This window comes from Rhododendron vialii, chromosome 2a, assembly GCF_030253575.1.
Source record: "Rhododendron vialii isolate Sample 1 chromosome 2a, ASM3025357v1".
NCBI lineage: Eukaryota > Viridiplantae > Streptophyta > Magnoliopsida > Ericales > Ericaceae > Rhododendron > Rhododendron vialii.
This window is the reverse complement of record NC_080558.1, coordinates 32,350,096-32,372,227: the sequence shown is the minus strand read 5'-3', so window position 1 is coordinate 32,372,227 and position 22,132 is coordinate 32,350,096. Positions and strand designations below refer to the sequence as shown.

Sequence of the window (22,132 nt, the reverse complement as noted above, 5' to 3'; positions counted from 1 at the left end):
TTTTTGCCTTTTGGTGGAGCCTGCGTGCTTCCTTTTGTGGGGTGCCTGTTTGTCCCTGGTAGGTAGGATTTTGAGCATCAAACCTGCATGCTTCATTTTGTTATGTACTTCGACTCATGGATGCCTTTGGGACTGTATATACGTACAGAAAATGTTCTTCCATTGTCTTTTGTCATTCAATTTCCTTTATTGCTACTGTTCAACGAGAATTGATTAACTAAGACGCTCACTAGAATGTACAACTAGCCATAGATCATAAAACTGAGTCCAATACATGGTTTACAATGGAAAATATATTGACAAAGGAATAGAAATCAAAGGAGTAATAGAATGAACTTTAAAATTGATGCTACATATGAGAATTTACATAAATGCCCTTGTTGCAGGCTCAAACATGACTACATATGACAATAGCAACCCTCAAAGCTTGATATGCGACTTGAAAGTTTGACCTTATGCTTGGGACACACTCGAAAACTAAGAAAACGTTGACTTTAAAAGGCGACAACTTCAAATTTTGACCGGGGACTCGAGCTAGAACTTGGACTAAGTCACTTTCGACCAATATGACCTATGTGACTCAAATGAATGATTTGAAATGGCTTAAAACGTGATTTGACACTTTGATGCGGCTTGAAAACGGGATTTTGTTGACTTTGTGTACTATGACTTCGAATTTTGAGAGTTGACCTGAAGCGAAACATCCCTGAAGTCCCTTGTACTTGTCGGAGTGTGTTTTGGTGGTTGGTGATGTCCCAAAATGCCTCGAATCCATTCCAAACCTTTGTTGTCAAAAACTGTAAAAATATAGACATAGTATGTCGTGCGTTTCTTCAAAACGCCGTGCATTATGACATAAGGTTCCACGGGGTATCAATGCTACATCGTGCTGATTTCCTGGTTTTAGTATACCGCGCGTTGCTCCATTATGCCGCATGTGGTTATTTCCTGAAAGTCTTCATTTTACTGTTTCCCAAGGCAGATTGCACGATGGTTGAAATTTGACCTGTGCAATGGCGTTTCAAAGCCAATGCATGTCTGCATTGTACTTCCATGCTATGACCAAGCCTTTTCCTATGCAAGACTCATAGAAAATTTGCACTTTTGAGACCCAAGGCTCTTTGAAAGTTGAAGTTGTTTCCGCCACCCTCCCTATAAATTCAGGCCCTCAACTTTAAATTCTTTCCATCCCACTCAACTCTCATTCTTCTAAAGCTTTGTCTTCCTCCCAATGGCCCTTTCGCTCACCGGTTCACTCCGCCCATGGTTGGTTTCAATGGAGGGTGTCGATTGGCTCAACTTCTGGGCTCATGGTCTCTATTCCATGAGGTACCTTCGCAACATCTGTCTTCTCCTCGAGCTCTTGAGGGCAGCCACGAGTTTTTAGGATCTCGAGGTCTGCGTGTTCCATTTTGGCAAGTAAGAGTTTTGTCCTACCGTGGAGGAGTTTCATGCCTACCTTGGCGGCTTCGGCTTTGGAGAAGTCATCATCCTTCCTGTATATGAGAGCGTCTACAAGGTCTTGGCCACGGTCCTTGGATTGAGTGGCGGTGCTTCCCGCTACTTAGTCAGCGATGGTCATCTCAACGTGATGCGGCTCATTGAGATGTTCTCTCCTCCCGGTGATCTTGCAGACATAACCTATCAAACTAGCGCATGACTGCCCTTTGCATGTGCCTACTTGCAGCTTACCTCCTTGTGCCCTCTGTCGGCCATGCTAGCTCGGCATTGGTCAGCATTGCCGTTCAGATTGAGGCTCAAAAGGACGTGATTCCAATGATCTTGGCTGAGACACTGATGGGTTTGGACAAGTTTCGCTCCGGAGAGACTGAGACTTTCGGGGGTAGTCCTCTCCTTCTACAGGTTGGCTTTTTACTCAGCTCTTTTTTTTTGAGTTTTTCTCACATTCTCATTTTACCTCAGTGCTCGGTTTAGCTTTCTATGGTTTCTTACTCGTTTTCCTCTCTTTTTGCCGATTTGGCTTTGCAATAAGGCGAACGTGCTGACCATCCCCCCTGGAAATTGGGCATATGAGGCTAGGCTACTATCCCTACAATGCTTTGAGTTTGCGGACAGACGAGTTCCGGAGTGGGCCAACTTTTTTAGGCGCCTGCGAGCTGAGACCATTTCTTGGAGGTGACTATGGCTAGACCTTCCACCTATGACAGTGCACTTTATGGGCCCCCAGTGGGTCGTCCTTGCTTGTTTGGAGGCTTTCACTTTCTATATTCCCTACCGGATTCAGTGTCAGCTTGGCCTTAGACAAGAGGCCCCTACAGAGGTTGTGGTAGATGTCGTTTTGCCCCTCTTTCGTCACTCCGTTCTTTGCAACTATCAGCAATTCTGGAGGACTCGCGAGGTGACCGATGGGCAGCCTTACCCATCTATGATGGTTCGTGAGAGCTACCGGAAGTGGCTCAGGAGGGATATTGCTGCGAGGGCTGGGGCTCAAGGAAACTGACTCAATCCTACTACCCTGGCCATGGAATAAATTGTGGACCAGTTTTCATCATGTTGCACTTTTTGTTTTCAAAAGTCATGCTCAGCCTTATGTATTAGAAGCAGTTATCGTAATAAAATGAGTCGTGGAGGGTTTCCTTCTCTTTGATTCAGTGCTTTGAACTCTCACAACCTGGATTTTTATTTTGATTTATCATGACCGGGCCTCAGAGTAAGGCTACCTACGTATCCTTATAGCAAAGGAATCAGGTCATAACGTAGTTCAGGATAGGGTTCGCTCTAGTTTTGATACTCTCCTTTTGCGCTCTAAATTTTGCCTAGTACCGCCCTTTCGGGTTTTCAGCCTAGCGAGCTCATCCATTATACGCCTTAATTTTTGCCAAGGATGCCCTTGCGGGTTTTCAACCTAGCAGGCTTTTGCTCTAATTTTTTCCGGGGACTGCTTGCCCTTTGCGGTTTTTAGCCCATCAAGCTTCTCTCAGGGATAATAACGCTTAAGCTGATCCAGGTTTACTAGAGTTGAAAATTCGTTCCCGTCCAAGTCAATGAGCTATGTAGCTCCTCCGGACAGGATGGTCTTGATGATGTATGGCCCGGACCACTTGGTCGGAACTTTCCACGTGGATCGTAAAATGGTGCGCGGATTTCCTTTAAAACCTTATCGCCTTCTGACAAGTCCCTAGGCTTCACCTTTTTATTGAACGCGTGCGCAATTCTCTTCTGATACCCTTGAATATGATAGAGAGCCCTCAACCGGCGTTCGTCAAACAACATGAGCTCTTCAAATCGATTGTTTAACCATTCTGCCTCTTGGACCTCACACTCGATCATAGTTCGAAGAGATGGAACTTCTAGCTTAATGGGAAGTACAACTTCCATACTGTAGAACAGAGAGTAAGGGGTTGCCCCTGTTGATGTACGTACGGACGTGCGATACCCTCATAAAGCTAGCGGCAACTGCTCATGCCAATCTCTTGCGGATTGAATGGTTTTTTTTTCCAAAATGGCTTTGATTGTTTTGTTAGCTGCTTCCACTAGGGATGGCAATCTCGGCCGCCTCGCCCCGTCCCATTCCCCGCCCCAAATGGATTGGGGATTCGGGGATTTTTCGGGTATCGAGTAGGGGATGGGGATAATTTTTTAAAAAAAATGGGGAACGGGTAGGGGATGGGTATGAGTCTGTCCCCACCCCATCCCCGCCCTGTTTGTGTGTGTGTGTATATATATATATATATATATATATATATATATATATAATAAGTTATATACATAAATGAAAATTATATAGGAGTACTATATATACATAAGTGAGGAGGAAAGAAAGAAACTAAATCTCACTGTCAATTAACATAGAAGTAATTGAATTCACTTACAACGGATAGAAGATTAGTAGAAAAAAGAGCTCAAATCGATAGTTCTAGTCAGATAAATATTGTTCACGTCTGATAAATATTGTTCACGTCGGAAACTCATGAAATAGCGTCGTGTTGAGAGACTAAGAAACGAAGCTTTAAAGAGCTTTACGTGTGTTGTTTGTTCTTGGTGTCTTGTTGCAGGAGGGATACCGGATTAAGAATATCAATTTTGCCTGTGGTTCCAGTTGGATCCCCGATTCCCCGTTTGGGGAGGGGATGGAGGGTAAAACTAATTCCCCGGTGGGGATCGGGGAGGGGATGGGGATGGGGATAGATTTGGATTCGGGGATCGGGGACGGAGATAGTGGTATCCACCCCCTACCCGACCCATTGCCAACCCTAGCTTCCACGGCTCCGTTGGTCTATGGCCTGTAGGTTGTTGACTTGTGTACTTGGATCTGGAATTCGTCCAAGACTTCCCTGGCTCGTCCCTTGAAATGAACCCAATTGTCAGACACGAATGCCTGAGGGACTTCATACCGGTAGATGACATTTTGCTTGATGAAGTGAGCAACTTGTACTGCGGTTAAAGTGGCATAAGAAGCAGCTTCTACCCATTTTGTGAAGTAATCAATGGCCACCAAAATGAACTTGTGACCGTTAGACGCCGCTAGCACAATCCTTCAGATGATGTCGATTCCCCATACTGAGAAAGGCCATGGCAAGGTCATTGATGCAGTTCAGATGGTGGGACATGCGTGAGGTTGGCATGAATCTGGCATTTGTGACATCGCCGTACGTATTTCACACATTCTGTTTCCATGGTGGACTAGAAATATCCCTGCCTGAGGATCTTCTTGGTGAGCATCATGCCGTTTATGTGAGGACCACACACACCTTCATGGATTTCTTCCATTACCCTTTTTGTCTCTGCACCATGGATGCATAACTTGTGCATGTGCGACCTCTGGTATAGATTTCCTCCGCAAATGATGTACTAAGCTACCATTCTCTGGAGAGCGACTTTGTCTTTCTTGCTTGCTTCAATGGGGTATTCTCCTCTTTCCACGAATCTCCAAATGTCATAATACCAAGGGCGACCATCTTCAGGCTCGTCAGCGACCATGACATGCTGTTATACTGGTGTGTCCCTTTATTCGATCACAATTGGCCTCAACTTCACACCAATGGGAATTTCAACCATGGATGCAAGCGTTGCTAAGGCGTCCACAAATTGATTCTTGAGCCTTGGTATATGAGTAAAAGTTGCCTTGTTGAAATGAGGGATGAGATCCTCAAGGTCTTGATGATGCGGCTTTAGCTTTTCTTCTATGACTTTCCAGTCGCCGTTGGCTTGTGACACTACCAGGTTGGAATCCCCTACTACTTCCAATTTTTCTATGCCGATTTCGATTGCTGCTTCCATACATACAATGCAAGCCTCGTATTCTGCTTGATTGTTGGTGACCTCGAAATTTAGATTGAATGCGAGCGGAATGTGAGATCCGTTGGGTGATATTAGCAACACGCCAATTCCAAACACTTTCTAATTAGCAGTGCCATCAAAGTACAGCTTCCAAACTTCTTCGGCTAAGGTCATTATATCTTCATCAGGGAACTTAAATTCAACATCTTCACCTCCTCGATTGGGTAGTCGGCTAAGAAGTCAGCAACAGCTCTTCCTTTTATGGACTTCCTGGTAACGTACTTTAATTCAAATTATGTTAACATTAGTAGCCATCATGCCATCCTTCTCGTAAGGGCCGGTTTCTCAAATAGATACTTGAGGGGATCCATTCGAGAAATTAGCCTTACTGGATAGGCTAGCATATAATGCCTTAACTTCTTGGAAACCCAGACGAGTGCCCAACACGTCTTCTTTAGCGGGGTATAACGCTCCTCACATCCGACCATTTTTTTGCTCAGCTAGTAAACAGCCTTTTCAACGCCATCATCTCCTTCCTATGCCAGCATACACCCCATAGAAGACGGAGTGACTGACAAGTATAGGATCAAAGGTTTTCCTGATATAAGGGGCATTAATACTTGTGGATTTTGCAGATAAGTTCGAATTGCCTCAAAAGCTTTCTTGCATTCTTTAGCCCGAAAGGCATTACCCGATAGCAAAAAGTTTCCCAATCAGTGACAAATGTGGTCTTCTCTAGATCCTCTGGGGCCATGAGGATTTGGTTGTATCCTGAAAAATCGTCCATGAAGGAAAGTAAAGCATGCCCAGTGGTATTGTCAACCAGTACATCAATGTGCGGTAATGGGAAGTCATCTTTCGGACTCGCTTTGTTAAGATCCCTGAAATCAACGTAGACCCTAATTCTTCCATCCTATTTAAGGACTAGAACGATGTTTGTGACCCAGTGAGGGTATTCAGTTACTATTAGGAATCCTGCATTGATATGTTGGGTGACCTCTTCTTTTATCTTAAGCACCCAATCAAGACTCATGCATCTCAATTTCTGCTTTACAGGTTTTGCATTGGTATGAAAAGGAATCCGGTGTTCTACGATTTCGGGATCGATTCCGGGCATGTCAGCATGCGAAAACATCCTCGAATTCATTCAGCAAACTTATGAGAGCTTGACGCTCTTCTGCGGATAGCACGTAACCGATTTGAATCATCTGGGGATTCCCTTCATCTCTCAAATTTATTAAAACAACTTCTTCTTTTACAGGTTGAGCATGCCTTTCATCTTCTCTTTCGACTAGGGATCGGATTTCTTTAGGGATGTCCCCATCGAAATCGATCCATTCATCATCAGGGTCGACACAATTTATTACAAAATCAGGGAAGTAAGCGGAATCAGATTCATTTATTTCATTATTAGCAAAGGCCTCGGGGGCACATACACATGGGCAGACTCAAATTTAAAGTATAGACCATGAGTAGTGGGGCCAAAAGGCACCAACTCAGACTCAACAGACTCAAAAGACTTAGAAGACTCAGATTTAGACTCGGATTCAGAATCAGACCCTTGGTACGTTGCACTTGGTATGAAAGTCCAGTTTTTGTAATCTCCTGTGGCATCCATGATGAGTAAAGTTGGGTCTTCGGGGACCTCCTGTCCCAACATCAATACTTCAGCTTCCATGACTGTACCCATTGGTTCGTCCTCCTTGAACAGGACCGCTAGACTCTCCATATTAAAGACCTCAATCCAATCAGTTGGTTTCCCCTGTTCCTTGGCAACCTCGAATTCTTCTTCAATTTCCGGCCAAACATCATTGGCAAATACCTTGAACCCTGGCAGTAGAGTATTAGTTTCCTTATCCCAAAACGGTTCTGGCTAACCTTGGTAGACCTGTTTCGCTTTCTCTTTAACAAAATAGTCTTACAATTTGTCTCCCTTGTTCACTTTACTACCGTCTGAGGACAAATAACCAAGGCCGGTGGTGCGCATGAGGGTTCCGCGTGCCCCAAACTTTGCAGGTCCTTGCAGGTTCTTTCCTAATCCTAGACCTAGCATGTAGGACATCTTCAACATTATCTTTATGGCGACATTGCTAATGACAAAATCATCATCAATCCTGACCGAAAAGACAGCATTGGAGGTATCCAATGAAAACCCTCCCAGAGCAATGTCTTCTTCCCCATGTTGGATTTCCAAAAGTGGGGCATTGTCTTCAGTAGGTGCGCGGATGCCAGAGTCTCTGTGAATAGTGAGCATTCCTGTCTCAAGTCCCAAATGAATTTTCTGATGAAGGGTGGAGGGTACAGCCATGATATCTGGTCGATGCAGCCAGGGCCTTCCTAGCAACAAGTTGAAAGAAGCAGGGATGCTCACCACATGAAATTCCACCTCAGTTTGATAAGATCCAAAGGTCATAGGGAGCATGAGGGTTCTAACCACATCGCGGTGAGTGTCATCATATGCTCAGACTTTGACTTCTGAGAGAGAAAAATCCTTATTATTGTACCCCAAGCAATAAGCGACACGGAGCGAGCAAACATTGATGGCTGACCCATTGTCGATTAGAATCACCGGGACCCATTAACCATGACATTTCAGAGTGACATGGAGTGGCTTGTTGTGGTCTGTTCCTTCGGCGGGCAGATCTCGGTAAAAGTTATAGCATGCTTGATGGGTATGGTCTTGACGAGTGCCACGAGATCATTAGGGGTTATATTGGAGGGAACTTTCAGGTGGGAAATGGCTTGGATGAGCCCTTCTCGATGGCGAGTGGAATGAACAAGCACATCCCAAACATACATTTTAGCCTGGGTTTGCTCGAGTTGTTGTTTGATCATTCCTTCGGGGGGTTTTTTAGGACGGGAGGGTTCTTTGGCTGGTGGAGCAAAAGGTTGGAAAGTGTTTTTAATTGGGGTAGTAAAAGGGTTTGAGGGCTCTTTGACTGGTGGAGCTGCGGGGTTAGAGGATTCTCCGGTTTGGAGATTAGGAGGTTGATAGATACGACCACTCCTGGTCAAATGATCGATTTGGCGGTATTTTGATTCCTCACTCCATAAGTCAATGGGAGCTTTGCGCTTGGTTCCAATGGAAGTATCTTGGAGGTTGGATACTAGATCGGCGATAACCAAGTCTTCCCAAAGATCTTATGGCTTCCATTGCTCAGCTTCCATTACTGCCTTGTTCACAGTCCATTCCTCATTCCCTACTCTTATATTGACGACTTCGGAACTTACCCATGGACTTGCTCTGACTCCTAGTTCGTCTTCCCATAAGTTCATCATGGCGACATTAGCATCTTTAGGGAAAGTGACTGATGGTTCTGATTCAGCTTCATCCACAATGTAATCCATCGGATTAAATTCGTTGCTGGCTATTTCTTCTTCAGGTTTTGGGGGCTCCAGATCTTGACGCCATGGGTCGAGTTCCACATTGCTATAGAGATTGAAATGAGAGAAGTCTGGGCGAAGTAGTGCAAGTTTTGGCCATTCATGAATGATCCCTTTTGGTTGATACCCTTCGGTAGGTATGATTGGCGGGAGAAATGCATTGATGGGATCGTCTCTTGCTAGAATATGATATGTATCTTGGGTTGGGTCTCATTCTCATTCAGGAGCTTCTTGAGGGGTCTGATAGTTCTCATTCTGGCTTTCAAACATCATGTATAGGGAAAGTCTATCGAGAGGGTTAGCATGAATGTTTTGCCAACCAACCTCCCATCCTGGTTGAAACGGTGGTTCTGCATTCCTCTGAAAATTGGTTGCTTCAAACTCTTCCCAATCAGAAATGAGGTCTCCCCATGTATTTTCCCACTCCCATAGAAAGCAAAGAGCTGTTTCCTCGAGAATTTCCACAACCGGTTTAGGTTCAGTATCAGATGTAATGAAAATGGTTGGATCAAAATCTTGGGTGGTTTGATCAGGGGTTAAGGTGATTTGATTAATATGAAAGGGGGTGTTATGTTGTGGTAAAGGGTTTGAAAAATGATATTTGGTTTATCTAGAGGAGGGGTGTCAATAACCATATTGTCAATGAGGTTTTGGATCTCATGACGAAGGCGAATGCAATTGTCGGTGCTATGGCTAGGCATCTGGTAGAATTCAGTAGACACTTTGGTTTAGGTTTGGTGGAATGGTTTGTGGTGGTTGAAGAGGTTTCAATACCTCGATCCAATCTCTGTGAGCTTCTTAAGTGATGCAGATATGGGGGTGCTGAATTGGGTAAAAGTTCGGTTTTGGGATTTTGGTTTTTCAAAAATTTGGTTAACTTCTACGGGCGGCGAATGAGGTTTCGGCCTGATTGGTATTCCTGGAAAGAATGTTACTGTTACCAGAATATGCTCTTTTGGACTTTGACCCCGTTTCCTTTTTCTCTTGGGTGCCATCCCGCAAAACTTCCTCTAGAGCCAATCCAGAGTCATAGAAAGTTTTGAAATTTGGGGCGGCCTGGGAAAGAACCATGTATGGGGCAAAAGAGCTTGGCAAGTTCTTTGTAATGATTCGTATTTGCTCCTTAAGGTTTGGCTTGTTTTGCATTTGGGCAGCTTTGGCCCTCCAACGTTTTACAAAATCAGCGAAGCTCTCTTTCTCACTCATCTTAGTACTTTCTAGTTCCCTGGTGGTCATTTTCAAATCGACATTGAAGTCATATTGGGCTACAAAGGCTGTCATAATATCTTCCCAAGTCCTTTTCTTGGATGGTTCAAGAGTAAGGTACCATTGCAAGGCGGAACCGGACAGAAACTCATGAAATAGTTGCGCCCCGGCTTCCTTTTCAATTCCTCGCATGGTGAGAGAGCCAACATATCCCTGAAGGTGTGCTTTTGGATCACCAGTGCCGTCAAACTTCGCAAAGTCCACACCTTTGAACTTTTCCGGCAGTTTGGCGTTCGGGAATAAGCACAGTTTGTTCATATCGACCTCTCCCTTCCCAAGTCGCTTAGTTTCTTGAACAGACTTCTCTAGCTTGCTAACCTTGGCAGTAAGAGTAGCCAGCTTAGGATCTATAGCTGGTGCTTCTTCTTTGGGTTGCTCATACTAGGGAGGAGGTTTGGTTTGAAGTTTGTCGCTGATTTCTTGCATTGTCTCCATCACCATGATCATGTCATTCTTCATGGATGCAACAGAAGCCTTGAGTTATGCATTGACATTGGCAATGGACTGTTTGAGTTGGGTATCCAAAGTAGTCATGTTTTGCCTAAGCTCTTCTACCCCATTTTCTTGATCAGCCATAGGTAAGGGATTTTCGGGTAACACATCTGCTAAGGGTTCTTGTAATGTTTTTGTTGACGGTTGCTCTTCCCATGCTGTTGGAACTTCAAGTAACTGAGTGCCTTCCAGGGTGTCTATGCGAACTAGGCTTTAGAGCGGATGAAACCAATTGGGTACGGCCTCTTCTCGCAGACGACCAATGTTTTAGAACTGGCAACAAAGCAAAAGGGAAAACTGTCAACTGATCACGGATACTTTTCCTACCTTTCTTCGTGCCTCCTAGAAACTAAGCCTAGGACCTACCGTGATCTGGATCTCACTTAGGGTGTTTGTACAGAAGATTTTTGACAATCCGGGTTGGTGCTGTCAAGCAGGTTCAATTCTGAATGCTTCAGAACCAGAGCCAATCTCCTTACCTTGACCATCCGAGGTAGAGCAATATGACTGTCGGAATCCAGATACAAACACTCTTAAGGTTAGTCCTAGATCAAGGGAGCCGTTCGGGCACGACAAACACCGAAGGTACCTCAAACTCCATGAATTTAGAGTCTCCTAGACTGACCGAATCCTAAGGGAGTCCTGTCTTCTAGCTTGCAGGATGCAATGATGCATGAATGATATGTATGTACAGAAAATAGGTGCACATAAGCAGGATATATCACATAAGTCCTAACTGTGGGTTCTTATCTTAGTTGGGATGGTTCTATGGTTATGTACAAGTGCAAAGGCAGGTTTGGGTGTCAACAGGGTTCTCTGGACTAGAGCCAAGATGTATTTCCTATCGTCAAGTGTATTGCAAGACAATGGTCGAGCAGCACGATGGCCCATCATAGTCGAGGGTCGCTAGACATCCCGGGAGAGCTTGTCATCGGTAAACCGAACAAGATTACCGAAACACACTAGCGAGGCTTGTGTGGTGCAAAGTGTACAGGATAAAAGAGTTTTATTTTCCAAAAGATATTAAAAATTCCCCTTCGTAAAATGTCTTTCAAGCTTGGCTCTTAAAAATTATTCAATTCTTTGAAAAAAAAGTTCCAAAGTTTCGAATTCTAAAATTTCCCCAGCAGAGTCGCCACTGTGGGCTCCCCGACCGGCACGCGCTCGAGAGTCGCCACCCGGATTTTTGAGATGGAGGATCCGAGAAATCGAGAACTCGTTTGGAAAAGGCTTTTGGTCTAGCGAAGACGTCGAGACTTTGGGTTCAGAAGCCACGTTATGAATGAGGAAGGTTTTGTTGAAAAGCACCCCATTCGCCCAGTAAAAAAAAAACCCGGTCTCTACTTAACAATCTAAAAAGGGGAAACAAAAATTCAATATCTTTTGGAAAATGAAACTCTTTAATAAACAAGTAAGACGGGAAGGGACATGGGAAATATATAACATTGACGTGCACGTGGTGCTATCTATACAGAGATGATGAGCAGATGGTATGATACAAAATGAAATAACTGACCAACAAGCTGTTTGGATCAGAACCACATGACACGGCTTATAATAAGACCGCGCAGGGCCTTATGACATGCCGTGCGACTTACCTGTTCTACCATCAGACTATCATCAATTCCTATAGCAATGCTCGGTGTTGTAGATATCCCGTGCGTTACTCCTTAGAGATATCAGAAAGTACCCAGCTACTGACTCATCTTAGAACAGTACCCTTTTTCTTTAAGCCATGAACGGAAAATGAGTTTTGATATGTTTGACCGCTTGAGATAAGCAAGAAAACCTTGTTTAAGAAATAAAATATGGCTTGTAGATATGGTCTTGTTCTGAAGATACTGATGACAACATCTCAGCAATATGAACAAGCCTGATGAAGAATAGCCATGATCCAGACAGCTTAATCGAATAAATGGAAACTAAAGAAAGACCGCGCGCCTGAACATACTACGCTGTGCAACACATCAGAACGCCGCACGGCGTGGTGTATCCAGCATAGTCACTATTTTTGTTTTTGAAAATGGTTTTAAGTTAGTATTTAACCAAAAGGGGTCAAGCTTGACTACAGAAAAGTTCCCTCAGGGGTAGGGCAGAGTCTAGCCCAAGGAAACTTTGTAACGCCCCGAAATTTGGGTACGTTAAATAAAACATTTTTATTGAAATAAAAACTGAGTCTGGCTCTTTTATTACAACAAAAACATGAAAAGGAGTACTTTTATTACAAACGGAAGGAAACTAAGGCTCCTAATCTACAGCTCCGCTTGTTCTTCCATCACAGCTAGCTCCTCGGCTCCGAAGGCTTCCAAGGTGTAAAGCTCGCCCTGCTCATCTATGAGATCTGACATATTATACCCGCGTCGCCACCGGTATAATATGCCAGGGTAACCAAAAAGGCAACACTGTGAGCCAAAAAGCTCAATAGAACTATCCAAACCCTCTAACCCTTAACTTATGAACGAAGAACATAATAACAACAATTCCACTTAAATCATGCATATAGTCCATACAAATATTCGATTCTACAATCCTTACTTGACTAACGTTGTGTTCATTACTTGGACTTGTCGTAGACCGTGTTTTTACTTCACTTTCCTTTTTACCCAAAAACTCCTTTTTAACTCACCCAACCTCGGTTCCGCCGCGCCGGTTTCCCGAGTATCCTCACAATGGTTCCGCCGCGCCGGGTTCCCATTGGCACACAACCGCATTGGCTCCGTACCGCGGATAACCAAGCACACACCCAACCTCGGTTCCGCCGCGCCGGGTTCCCGAGTATCCTCACAATGGTTCCGCCGCGCCGGGTTCCCATTGGCATACACGCACACAACTCACATAATGCACCCAAAACCGGTCATTATGTAGTTTCAAAATATTTCCTCCCTCGGATACACATTTTTATCTTCGTTAACACACCCTAGGTGCCATGTCTCTATTCTCTTGGTTTTCGTGTCACGTTACATACATAGACTCCGTGGTGTAGGACTTTCCACATAACGAGCATTGATAAAATTAAGATGAATACAACAATATTATCCAACTCTTGACCACATAACATGTTTGAATCACAACAACAACATCATTCATCCCACTCATTTTTAAACAAAGATAACCTTATCTACATAAGCTTTAATGAACAAAGTTAGTTTCAAATGAACTTATTTTTGAGTTATGATACAAAACTACTTATACTTAGGGATAGAGATAAGAAGTTACTACCGGGATGGAAGTTAAGGAAATCCTACCTTGCTTCTTGGCGGTAGTAGTTGGCTAAGAAGATTCGGTCGTCGGTTTTGGATTTCGGCGGCGTAACGGCGTCGGTTTGCTTCGAAAGGAAGAGAGTTGATCTTTTCTCTTCCTAGAAACAACTTTCTAACTAACTAAGCTACTTTAAAAGATCTAACGGTGGTTTTGGGAGGTGGTTTGGTGGTTTCTTTCAAGAACACTCAAGAACACAAGAAAAGAAGAACTTTGGAAGCAAGAACACTAAGAAATTCTAGAGAGAAGTTGGAGCAAAGTGAGAAGGTGTGAGTTTAAGCTTGGAATGAGCTTCTATTTATAGGCAAGGGCTTCTCCTCTCCCTCTCTCAACCGAATCTCTCTCTCTCTCTCTACAAATTTGATTTCTTTCACTTGTCAAGCTTGATTGAAAGCTTGATGGGTGAAGTTAAGGCTTGGTTGGAAGATCAATGGCTAAATGGTAGGCTTGCATGGCTACTTTGGTCCTTGGATGGGATTCTTGGAAGATTTGTTGCCATGGAGGAGACATGGGTACAAGATTCTTGGTTTAAACAAATGAAATTGGTACAAAGGAGGTTAATGGGGTTAAGATTTGGCTAGGAAAGGAATCACCAAAGATTTGAAGTACTTTGAAAGACTAATGTCACACATCAAATCCATCTTCTTCTTCCTTCCTCTTTCCTCCTCTCTCTCTCCCTCTCTCTCTCTCTCTCTCTCGGCCTCTCTCTCCTCTCTCTCCCTCTCTCTCTCTCATGTACTAACTATATATGTATATATATGTATGTACTAACATGAAAGAATACAAATAAATAATAGGTACTTTTGTAAAAAAGGGTAATTTAGTCTTTAAGGGTCAAGATTCACTCTTTAAACCAATACAAAAAGTACCGTACTTTAATTAATATAATAATGTACTTTTGTACTCCCGGGAATCTTAACAAACATTAGTTTAATGGGTTAAGTACTTTGGTTGAAAGATGAGCCTATTACCCAATGGTTAATAGAATCCCTAATGGTTATTATCCAATGGATAATAAGGTACGGGTACTTTATATACTAAAATAAGTTTTTGGAAAGACTACATGTCCTTTTGTAAAATCCCATGTGTTTATATATATATGTACTTAACCAATTAAATAAAGAAAAGGCTTTTGTCCAATGGGTAAAGATTACCCTAATGGTTATTATCCAATGGTCCAAGGTTACTTGGGTACTTTTATTAGAAAAAATAATCAAAAGTACTTTTCAAATGTCATTTCTTTAAAAGATCAAAGTACTTGTTCAAATCTTTCAAAAATCCTTTTAATATAAAGAAATGGGTTTCTATTATCCAATGGATAATAATTCCCCTAACATCTATCGTCCAATGGATAAAGAATAAAACCAAAATAATAAAAGAAAATAATTAAACAATTACTAGTCTAGGGGTCAAAAGGTTCAAAAGGTTCAACATGGGCAAAATGGTCCATCTTCGGTTAGGGAAACGTAACTAGGTGACTTTCTAGTTTGGTTACTCCATCGAGCCGGTTAGAAGCTAACTAGGCTTGCTAGGTCGGACTAAATAGTCGAGAAACGATTCTCGAGGGTCCAAAGTGCGATTAGGGTTTCTAGTCGAGAATTACGATGATAAGGCGATCGATTGCTTAAATACAAACCACAAGAAAATCAAATAAGAACATCAATGAGAAATTAAGAAATTTCAATAACAACGAGAGTTTTATTGCACGAAAAATCGGAGTTGTTACAACCTATCCCCCTTAAACAATTTCGTCCTCGAAATTAGGTGTACGCTAGGATTCGAATAAATGAGGGTATTTCATCTTCATGGTTTCTTCCCTCTCCCATGTGGTTTCTCCAGCTCCTCGGTGCTTCCACAAAACTCGTACCAACTTAATGGTCTTGTTTCGGATAGTCTTCTCGCTTCGGTCTTGAATTTCTATCGGTTCCTCTTCGTATGTCGCATCTTCCTCGACGGTGATATCTTCCCAGTTGAGAACATGGGTGGGTAATGCTAGATACTTGCGAAGCATGGAAACGTGAAACACGTTATGCACTCGGTCCAGCTGGGGTGGTAGTGCGAGGCGGTATGCAACCTTCCCGATTTTCTCCACAATGTCAAATGGTCCGATGAAGCGCGGAGACAACTTCCCCTTCTTCCCAAATCTGATGACTCCTTTCCTTGGTCTGATTTTCAGGAACACATGATCTCCCACAGCGAAAGTCAATGGTCGGCTCCTCTTATCCGCATAACTCTTCTGTCGGCTTTGAGCGGTCTGGATCCTCTGTCTGATAGTCTTGACTTTTTCCGTGGTATCTCGTACTATGTCAGGCCCAATCAATCCTGTTTCCCCAGCGTCGGTCCAGCAGACTGGAGATCGGCATGGTCGACCATATAGAGCTTCGTATGGTGCCATCCCAATGCTTGCTTGATAGCTGTTGTTGTAGGCGAACTCCACCAACGGTAAATGCTGCTCCCAGTTTCCAGAGAAATCCAAGGCGCAGGCTCTCAGCATATCTTCCAAGGTCTGAATAGTCCTCTCCGTTTGTCCGTCGGTTTGGGGGTGAAAGGCCGTGCTAAGCCTTACGTTTGTTCCCAATGCTTTTTGCAATCCTTTCCAAAAGTGTGATACAAAACGTGGGTCCCTGTCGGAGACTATCGAGATTGGTACTCCATGGAGGCGTACGATTTCTCGAATGTACAACATGCTTAGTTGCTCCACGTTTTCTGTCATTTTGACAGGCAGAAAGTGTGCAGACTTGGTGAGTCGATCTACGATCACCCAGATGGCTGTGTTGGTCTTGGCAGATTTTGGCAGTCCCGTCACGAAATCCATCGAGATGTGCTCCCACTTCCAGGTCGGTATTAGTAAGGGTTGAAGATCTCCTCCAGGTTTCTGATGCTCAGCCTTGACTTGTTGACACACCAAACAGGTAGACACAAACCGTGCTACATCTTTCTTCATTCCTTCCCACCAGTACGTTCTCCGCAAGTCATGATACATCTTTGTACCGCCGGGGTGAACTGCGAAGTTCGAATGGTGAGTTTCTCGGAGTACATCTTCTCGAAGGGTTCCAACATTAGGCACGAATACCTTCCCTTTGAATCTCAGGCTGTTATTCTCCTCGATAGTCCATCCTGGCACCGCCTTTCCTTCTCGGATTCGATGTCGGACGAACTCACAATTCTGCTCGAAGGTTTGGGCTAGCAAAATTTCCTGATGGAGTGCCAGCTCCGCAACTAGAGCGTACAGTCGTGCGTTTTCGCTCTCTGATGATGGTCGCAGGTTGAACTCGTTCAGGGTGTCCACCATCTCCCATTCTTTGATGGCAGTCTTGACTTTCTGTGCTCTGTCCTTTCAACTCAGAGCGTCAGCTACCACGTTGGCCTTGCCAGGGTGATACTGGAGCGTAAACTTGTAGTCCTCCAAGTATTCCATCCATCGGCGCTGCCTCAAGTTCAACTCCTTCTGAGTGAAAAGATACTTGAGACTCTTGTGGTCGGTGAAAACTTCGAATTGTTCTCCCCACAGGTAGTATCGCCAAGATTTAAGGGCGAACACTACTGCGGCCAATTCTAGGTCATGGGTAGGATAATTCTTCTCGTGAGGTCGAAGTTGTCGAGATCCGTAGGCTACGACCTTCCCATTCTGCATCAGCACGCATCCTAAACCATCTCTTGAAGCGTCACAATAAACGGTATAATCTACTCCTCGCTCAGGGACGATAAGTACTGGTGCGTTGGTCAGTCTTTTCTTCAATTCTTGGAAAGATTTCTCACATGCTTCATTCCAATCCAGCTTCACTCCTTTCTGAGTTAACTTGGTCATTGGCTTGGCCAAGGTTGAGAAGTCCGGGATGAATCTTCGGTAATAACCCGCCAATCCTAGGAAACTCCTGATTTCGAACACTGAGGTCGGCTGTTTCCAGTTCAGCACTGCTTCGACCTTTCCTTCGTCCACTGCAATCCCTTCCTTGGATACTACATGTCCTAAGAACTTAACCACTTCTAGCCAAAACTCGCATTTACTTGCCTTGGCGTAGAGTTGGTTATCTCGGAGTACTTGTAGTGCTATCCGAAGGTGCTCTTCGTGCTCTTCTTTGTTGGCAGAGTATATCAATATATCATCAATGAACACCACTACAAACTTGTCTAAGTAGGGTTGAAAGATCTTGTTCATGAGACACATGAATACTGCCGGAGCATTGGTCAGCCCAAATGGCATTACTACAAACTCGTAGTGGCCGTATCTGGTACGAAAAGCCGTCTTGGCAATATCCTCGTCTCGAATCCGTAGTTGATGATAGCCTGATCGGAGATCGATTTTAGAGAAGCAGGTTGCTCCCCTTAATTGATCAAAAAGGTCATCGATCCTAGGCAACGGATATCGATTCTTGATTGTGACTTGATTCAACTTCCTATAGTCGATACACAATCGCAGCGTCCCTTCTTTCTTCTTCACGAACAGAGCAGGCGCTCCCCATGGTGAAGTACTCGGCCTGATAAATCCCTTGTCCAACAGTTCTTGCAACTGGGTCTTGAGCTCTTTTAGTTCGGCCGGGGCCATTCGGTATGGCGCCATCGAGATTGGGGCCGTTCCTGGTTGAAGTTCTATAGAGAAGTCTATCTCTCTAGGAGGTGGTAAGCCAGGAAGTTCCTCAGGGAAAACATCGGCGTATTCGCACACGATGTGAGGTAATCCTAACTCCATTTGGTCAGTTTCTTCCATTTGGAGACTAGCTAGCCATCCAAATAGTTGATTCTGCCACCTAGATCTCTTCGTTGTCAAACTCGCTGCTTCTCTATCCCCCTTAAAACGAAAACGAGTTCCCTCAGGGGTGTAGGCCGTCACTGTCTTCTGATGACAGTCTACGACTGCTCGGTGAGCCGATAGCCAGTCCATGCCTAGTATCACGTCGAAATCCACCATGTCGATCACTCTGAGGTCGCAGGTCAGGCGTAGGTTGGCTACTTCTAACTCGCACCCTCTACACACTAGATTAACAGTTATGCTCCCCCCCGTTGGTGATACTACTTTAGTACTTTTGCTCAGGGGTTCCGTTTCTAGTGCTAGGGCAGTTACGCAAGTAGTAGATATAAACGAATGCGATGCTCCAGAATCGAATAAAGCTTGTACACAGGTGCTATACAATAGTAGTGTACCTTGGATCACAGAGGAGTCCTGCTCCTGCTCCTCGGTCTGCAGGGCAAAGATACGCCCTCCAGTGCCTTGCTGGGTTCCAATGGGCTGCTTTCCCTTGTTCTACCCGTTCTGCTGCTGCGGTGGGCCTCCAGGGTTTTGCTTCACAAAGCTGGCCTGCCCGAGCTGTTGAGTTTTCTGGTTCCCAAAGCTCCCATTCCTCTCCCTCTGAAGCTGGGGGCAATCACGCTTGTAGTGGCCCATGGCCTGGCAGTTGAAGCATTGCACAAATGCCTTGTTCTGGCTGCCCCTCTGTTGTTCACTATGCCCGGATGCAACAGTCCTCCAGGGTTGGTTGCTTTGAGCTGAGGTGAATGGCTTGGTCGGGTAAGGTCCACGGTTGTTGTTGGGTGGCTGGGTGCGGATTGGCCCGCCAGTGTTGCCCGTTGCCTTCCTCCATCGAGTCTTGAAGTCAGCCTCCTCGCTTTCCAGGCGGAGGGCACACTGAACCACACCATTATAGGTGGTAAAGGCTTGTGCCACTACGGCCCTTCGAGCAGTAGTCAGCCCCCACTCGAATCTCCTTGCCTTGCTGCCTTCTGTTGCCACAGCGGTTGGGGCGTAACGGGACAGCTCTTCAAACTTGGCCGCGTACTGGGTCACGGTCATTGTCCCTTGTTTCAGGTTCATGAATTCCTGCTCCTTGGCTAGGCGAAGGGGTGTAGGGAAGTATTTGTCGAGGAAAAGGGTTTCAAACTCGGCAAATGTCATGGTGGCTATGGCATGGGTGGCTTCCATCAACTCCCACCAGTAACGAGCTTCTCCCTTCAGCTGGTAAGTGGCTAAGGCCACACGGTCTCCGTTCCGGGTGATCTCCAAGGTGTCTAGGATCACCTTGGTTTCTTTCAGCCAGGCTTCCGCCACGGTAGGGTTAGGATCTCCATTGAAGGTCGGGGGTCGACGCTTGCAGAATTCATTCATCGCCCGGGTGCGGGTCATTGGTCCATCATCGTGGTTTTGGTTATGGCGGTTAGCGTTCAGGGCGGTTACGAGTGCTCGCATGACTTGAGCTAGGTCGGTGTTAGTGTTCGAGGATTCTCCGTTCTCGTATCCTAGTCCGCTGCGTCGGTTCACCATCTATGAGTAAAAATTGTACGGGGGCGGTTTAGTCTACTTAAAACATTTTCTTTGGTACACGCAATCTTATCATATAACATGCAATAGTAAAAAGCAAGCTTTTTATTGATAAGCAAGAAATTACAATCATAAGCATAGAGTTCTACTATAAAACAAGTAGACCGAAAATGAGATTCCTACTACAAAGTGAGACGATCCTACTACATGGTTCTTCTAGCTTTAGCGCTTCAAGGGCAACTCAAACTATCAAAACCTTATTCTAACACTACTACTCTACTGACGAGGTGGAATGAGTCCGAATGACTCTCTCAGCTGCTCCATCCACTCCTTCTCCCGGATCTCGAGCCAACGTTCTCCCTCGCGGTGAATCTTCTCCGCAAGTTCCCTCAGTGGTGAGTCCTGAGGATCGAGCGCCAAGTACTGATCCTTGCTGGTGTAGGGTGTCATTACAACTATCTCGTATAGCTGTTCACCGGTCTCGGGGTCACGAACTCCCAAGTGTGGGATGGGAATAGGGCTCTCAGGTGATATCAAGGTCTTGTAGTACAGCAGGTCTGCTACGGTGATAAGGGTACGGCAATCCATATCTACAATAAGGAAGTTATATATTAGACTTAAGATGGTGGAATGCAATCGCATGCATACAATTTAAACATAAACAGTGATCAAGTCTAATAGAAGCACAAGTCTCTTATTTCATAATAAACAGGTACAACATAGAAGGCTTTGCTAGTCACAACTTCCTACTAGAACTGATTACATAGAAAGAAAAAGTCCCACTACTTCTTAAGCTTCCTTAATTACTCTAGAAAATACTAGGAAACTCCATCCGATAAGCGCCTATGTCAGTCTCAAAAGGTGGTGGTGGCACGTCTCCGGAGTCAGTGGCTATATCCATGACTTCGGGTTCCGCTCCTAGGAATGCTTCTGCCTCCTCATCGGATTCCCAATCTTCGTCATCGGTCGGTGCATCGAGATCGGGTCCGTTCATCGCTTGCTCCCAATCTTCTTCGTCGCTGAATTCTTCGGGGTCCTCTTCCGGTTCTTCCGGATCTTCCTCGGGGTCCTCTTCCGGTTCTCCAGCAATCATGTTGATGGGTGGGATCATCGGAATCTGGGCGAGGGCAGCTCCCGCATTGTCCTCTCCATTTCCCTCAATTAGGAATTCTACGTCGTTGGGAGGTGCTATTTGGACTAGAACTGGTGCTGCTTCGACATCACCTCCTCCCTCGGGAAGTATGATCGAGCCATGTTCTCGGTAGTAGTCATTGGTGTAAGGAAAGGCATAAGGAAAGTAAGGATCTTCTATCAGCTGGTTTGTCATCAACCTTAGGGTACTCGCGAGATGGTGTGCTTCGGCTAGCAGGTTGATTTGGTATGCACTCAAGTGATTCATCTACAAGGAAAAATTTCTATCAGTCAAATTTTTGAAAAGAAGTTTTAGTAAAACTTAGAGAAAACTTTTTAGGTTTCTACATTCCACATTCGATATTTGATTTAAGTCATCATCCAATTGTTCGGGAATTCCCAGCTCGGCCGTACTGCCAATTTCCGTGCCTTGCTTCAATCTGAAGATTGTTTTGACAGAATTCCACCCAATTTGGGACGGTAAACTTAAATTCAATTTACGTTTGTGCAACGGTCCACTTATTGTGTGGTTCTACCCATTCTACCCATGGCCGAGGTTTTGAACCTAAAGCTTTGATACCAAGTTGTAACGCCCCGAAATTTGGGTACGTTAAATAAAACATTTTTATTGAAATAAAAACTGAGTCTGGCTCTTTTATTACAACAAAAACATGAAAAGGAGTACTTTTATTACAAACGGAAGGAAACTAAGGCTCTTAATCTACAGCTCCGCTTGTTCTTCCATCACAGCTAGCTCCTCGGCTCCGAAGGCTTCCAAGGTGTAAAGCTCGCCCTGCTCATCTATGAGATCTGACATATTATACCCGCGTCGCCACCGGTATAATATGCCAGGGTCACCAAAAAGGCAACACTGTGAGCCAAAAAGCTCAATAGAACTATCCAAACCCTCTAACCATTAACTTATGAACGAAGAACATAATAACAACAATTCCACTTAAATCATGCATATAGTCCATACAAATATTCGATTCTACAATCCTTACTTGACTAACGTTGTGTTCATTACTTGGACTTGTCGTAGACCGTGTTTTTACTTCACTTTCCTTTTTACCCAAAAACTCCTTTTTAACTCACCCAACCTCGGTT

At 44.5% G+C, this 22,132-nt stretch overlaps 1 protein-coding gene across 1 annotated transcript; it reads right to left on the bottom strand.

The window, feature by feature from the left end:
- Positions 1 to 4,968: 4,968 nt before the first annotated feature.
- Positions 4,969 to 5,729, bottom strand: LOC131317435 (uncharacterized). The gene is made up of 3 exons (XM_058346989.1): positions 5,599 to 5,729; positions 5,454 to 5,511; positions 4,969 to 5,361 (listed from the first exon to the last, which is right to left on the bottom strand). The coding sequence occupies exons 1-3, from the start codon at positions 5,727 to 5,729 to the stop codon at positions 4,969 to 4,971; spliced, it is 582 nt and encodes a 193-aa protein (XP_058202972.1).
- Between the last annotated feature and the right edge of the window lie 16,403 nt (positions 5,730 to 22,132).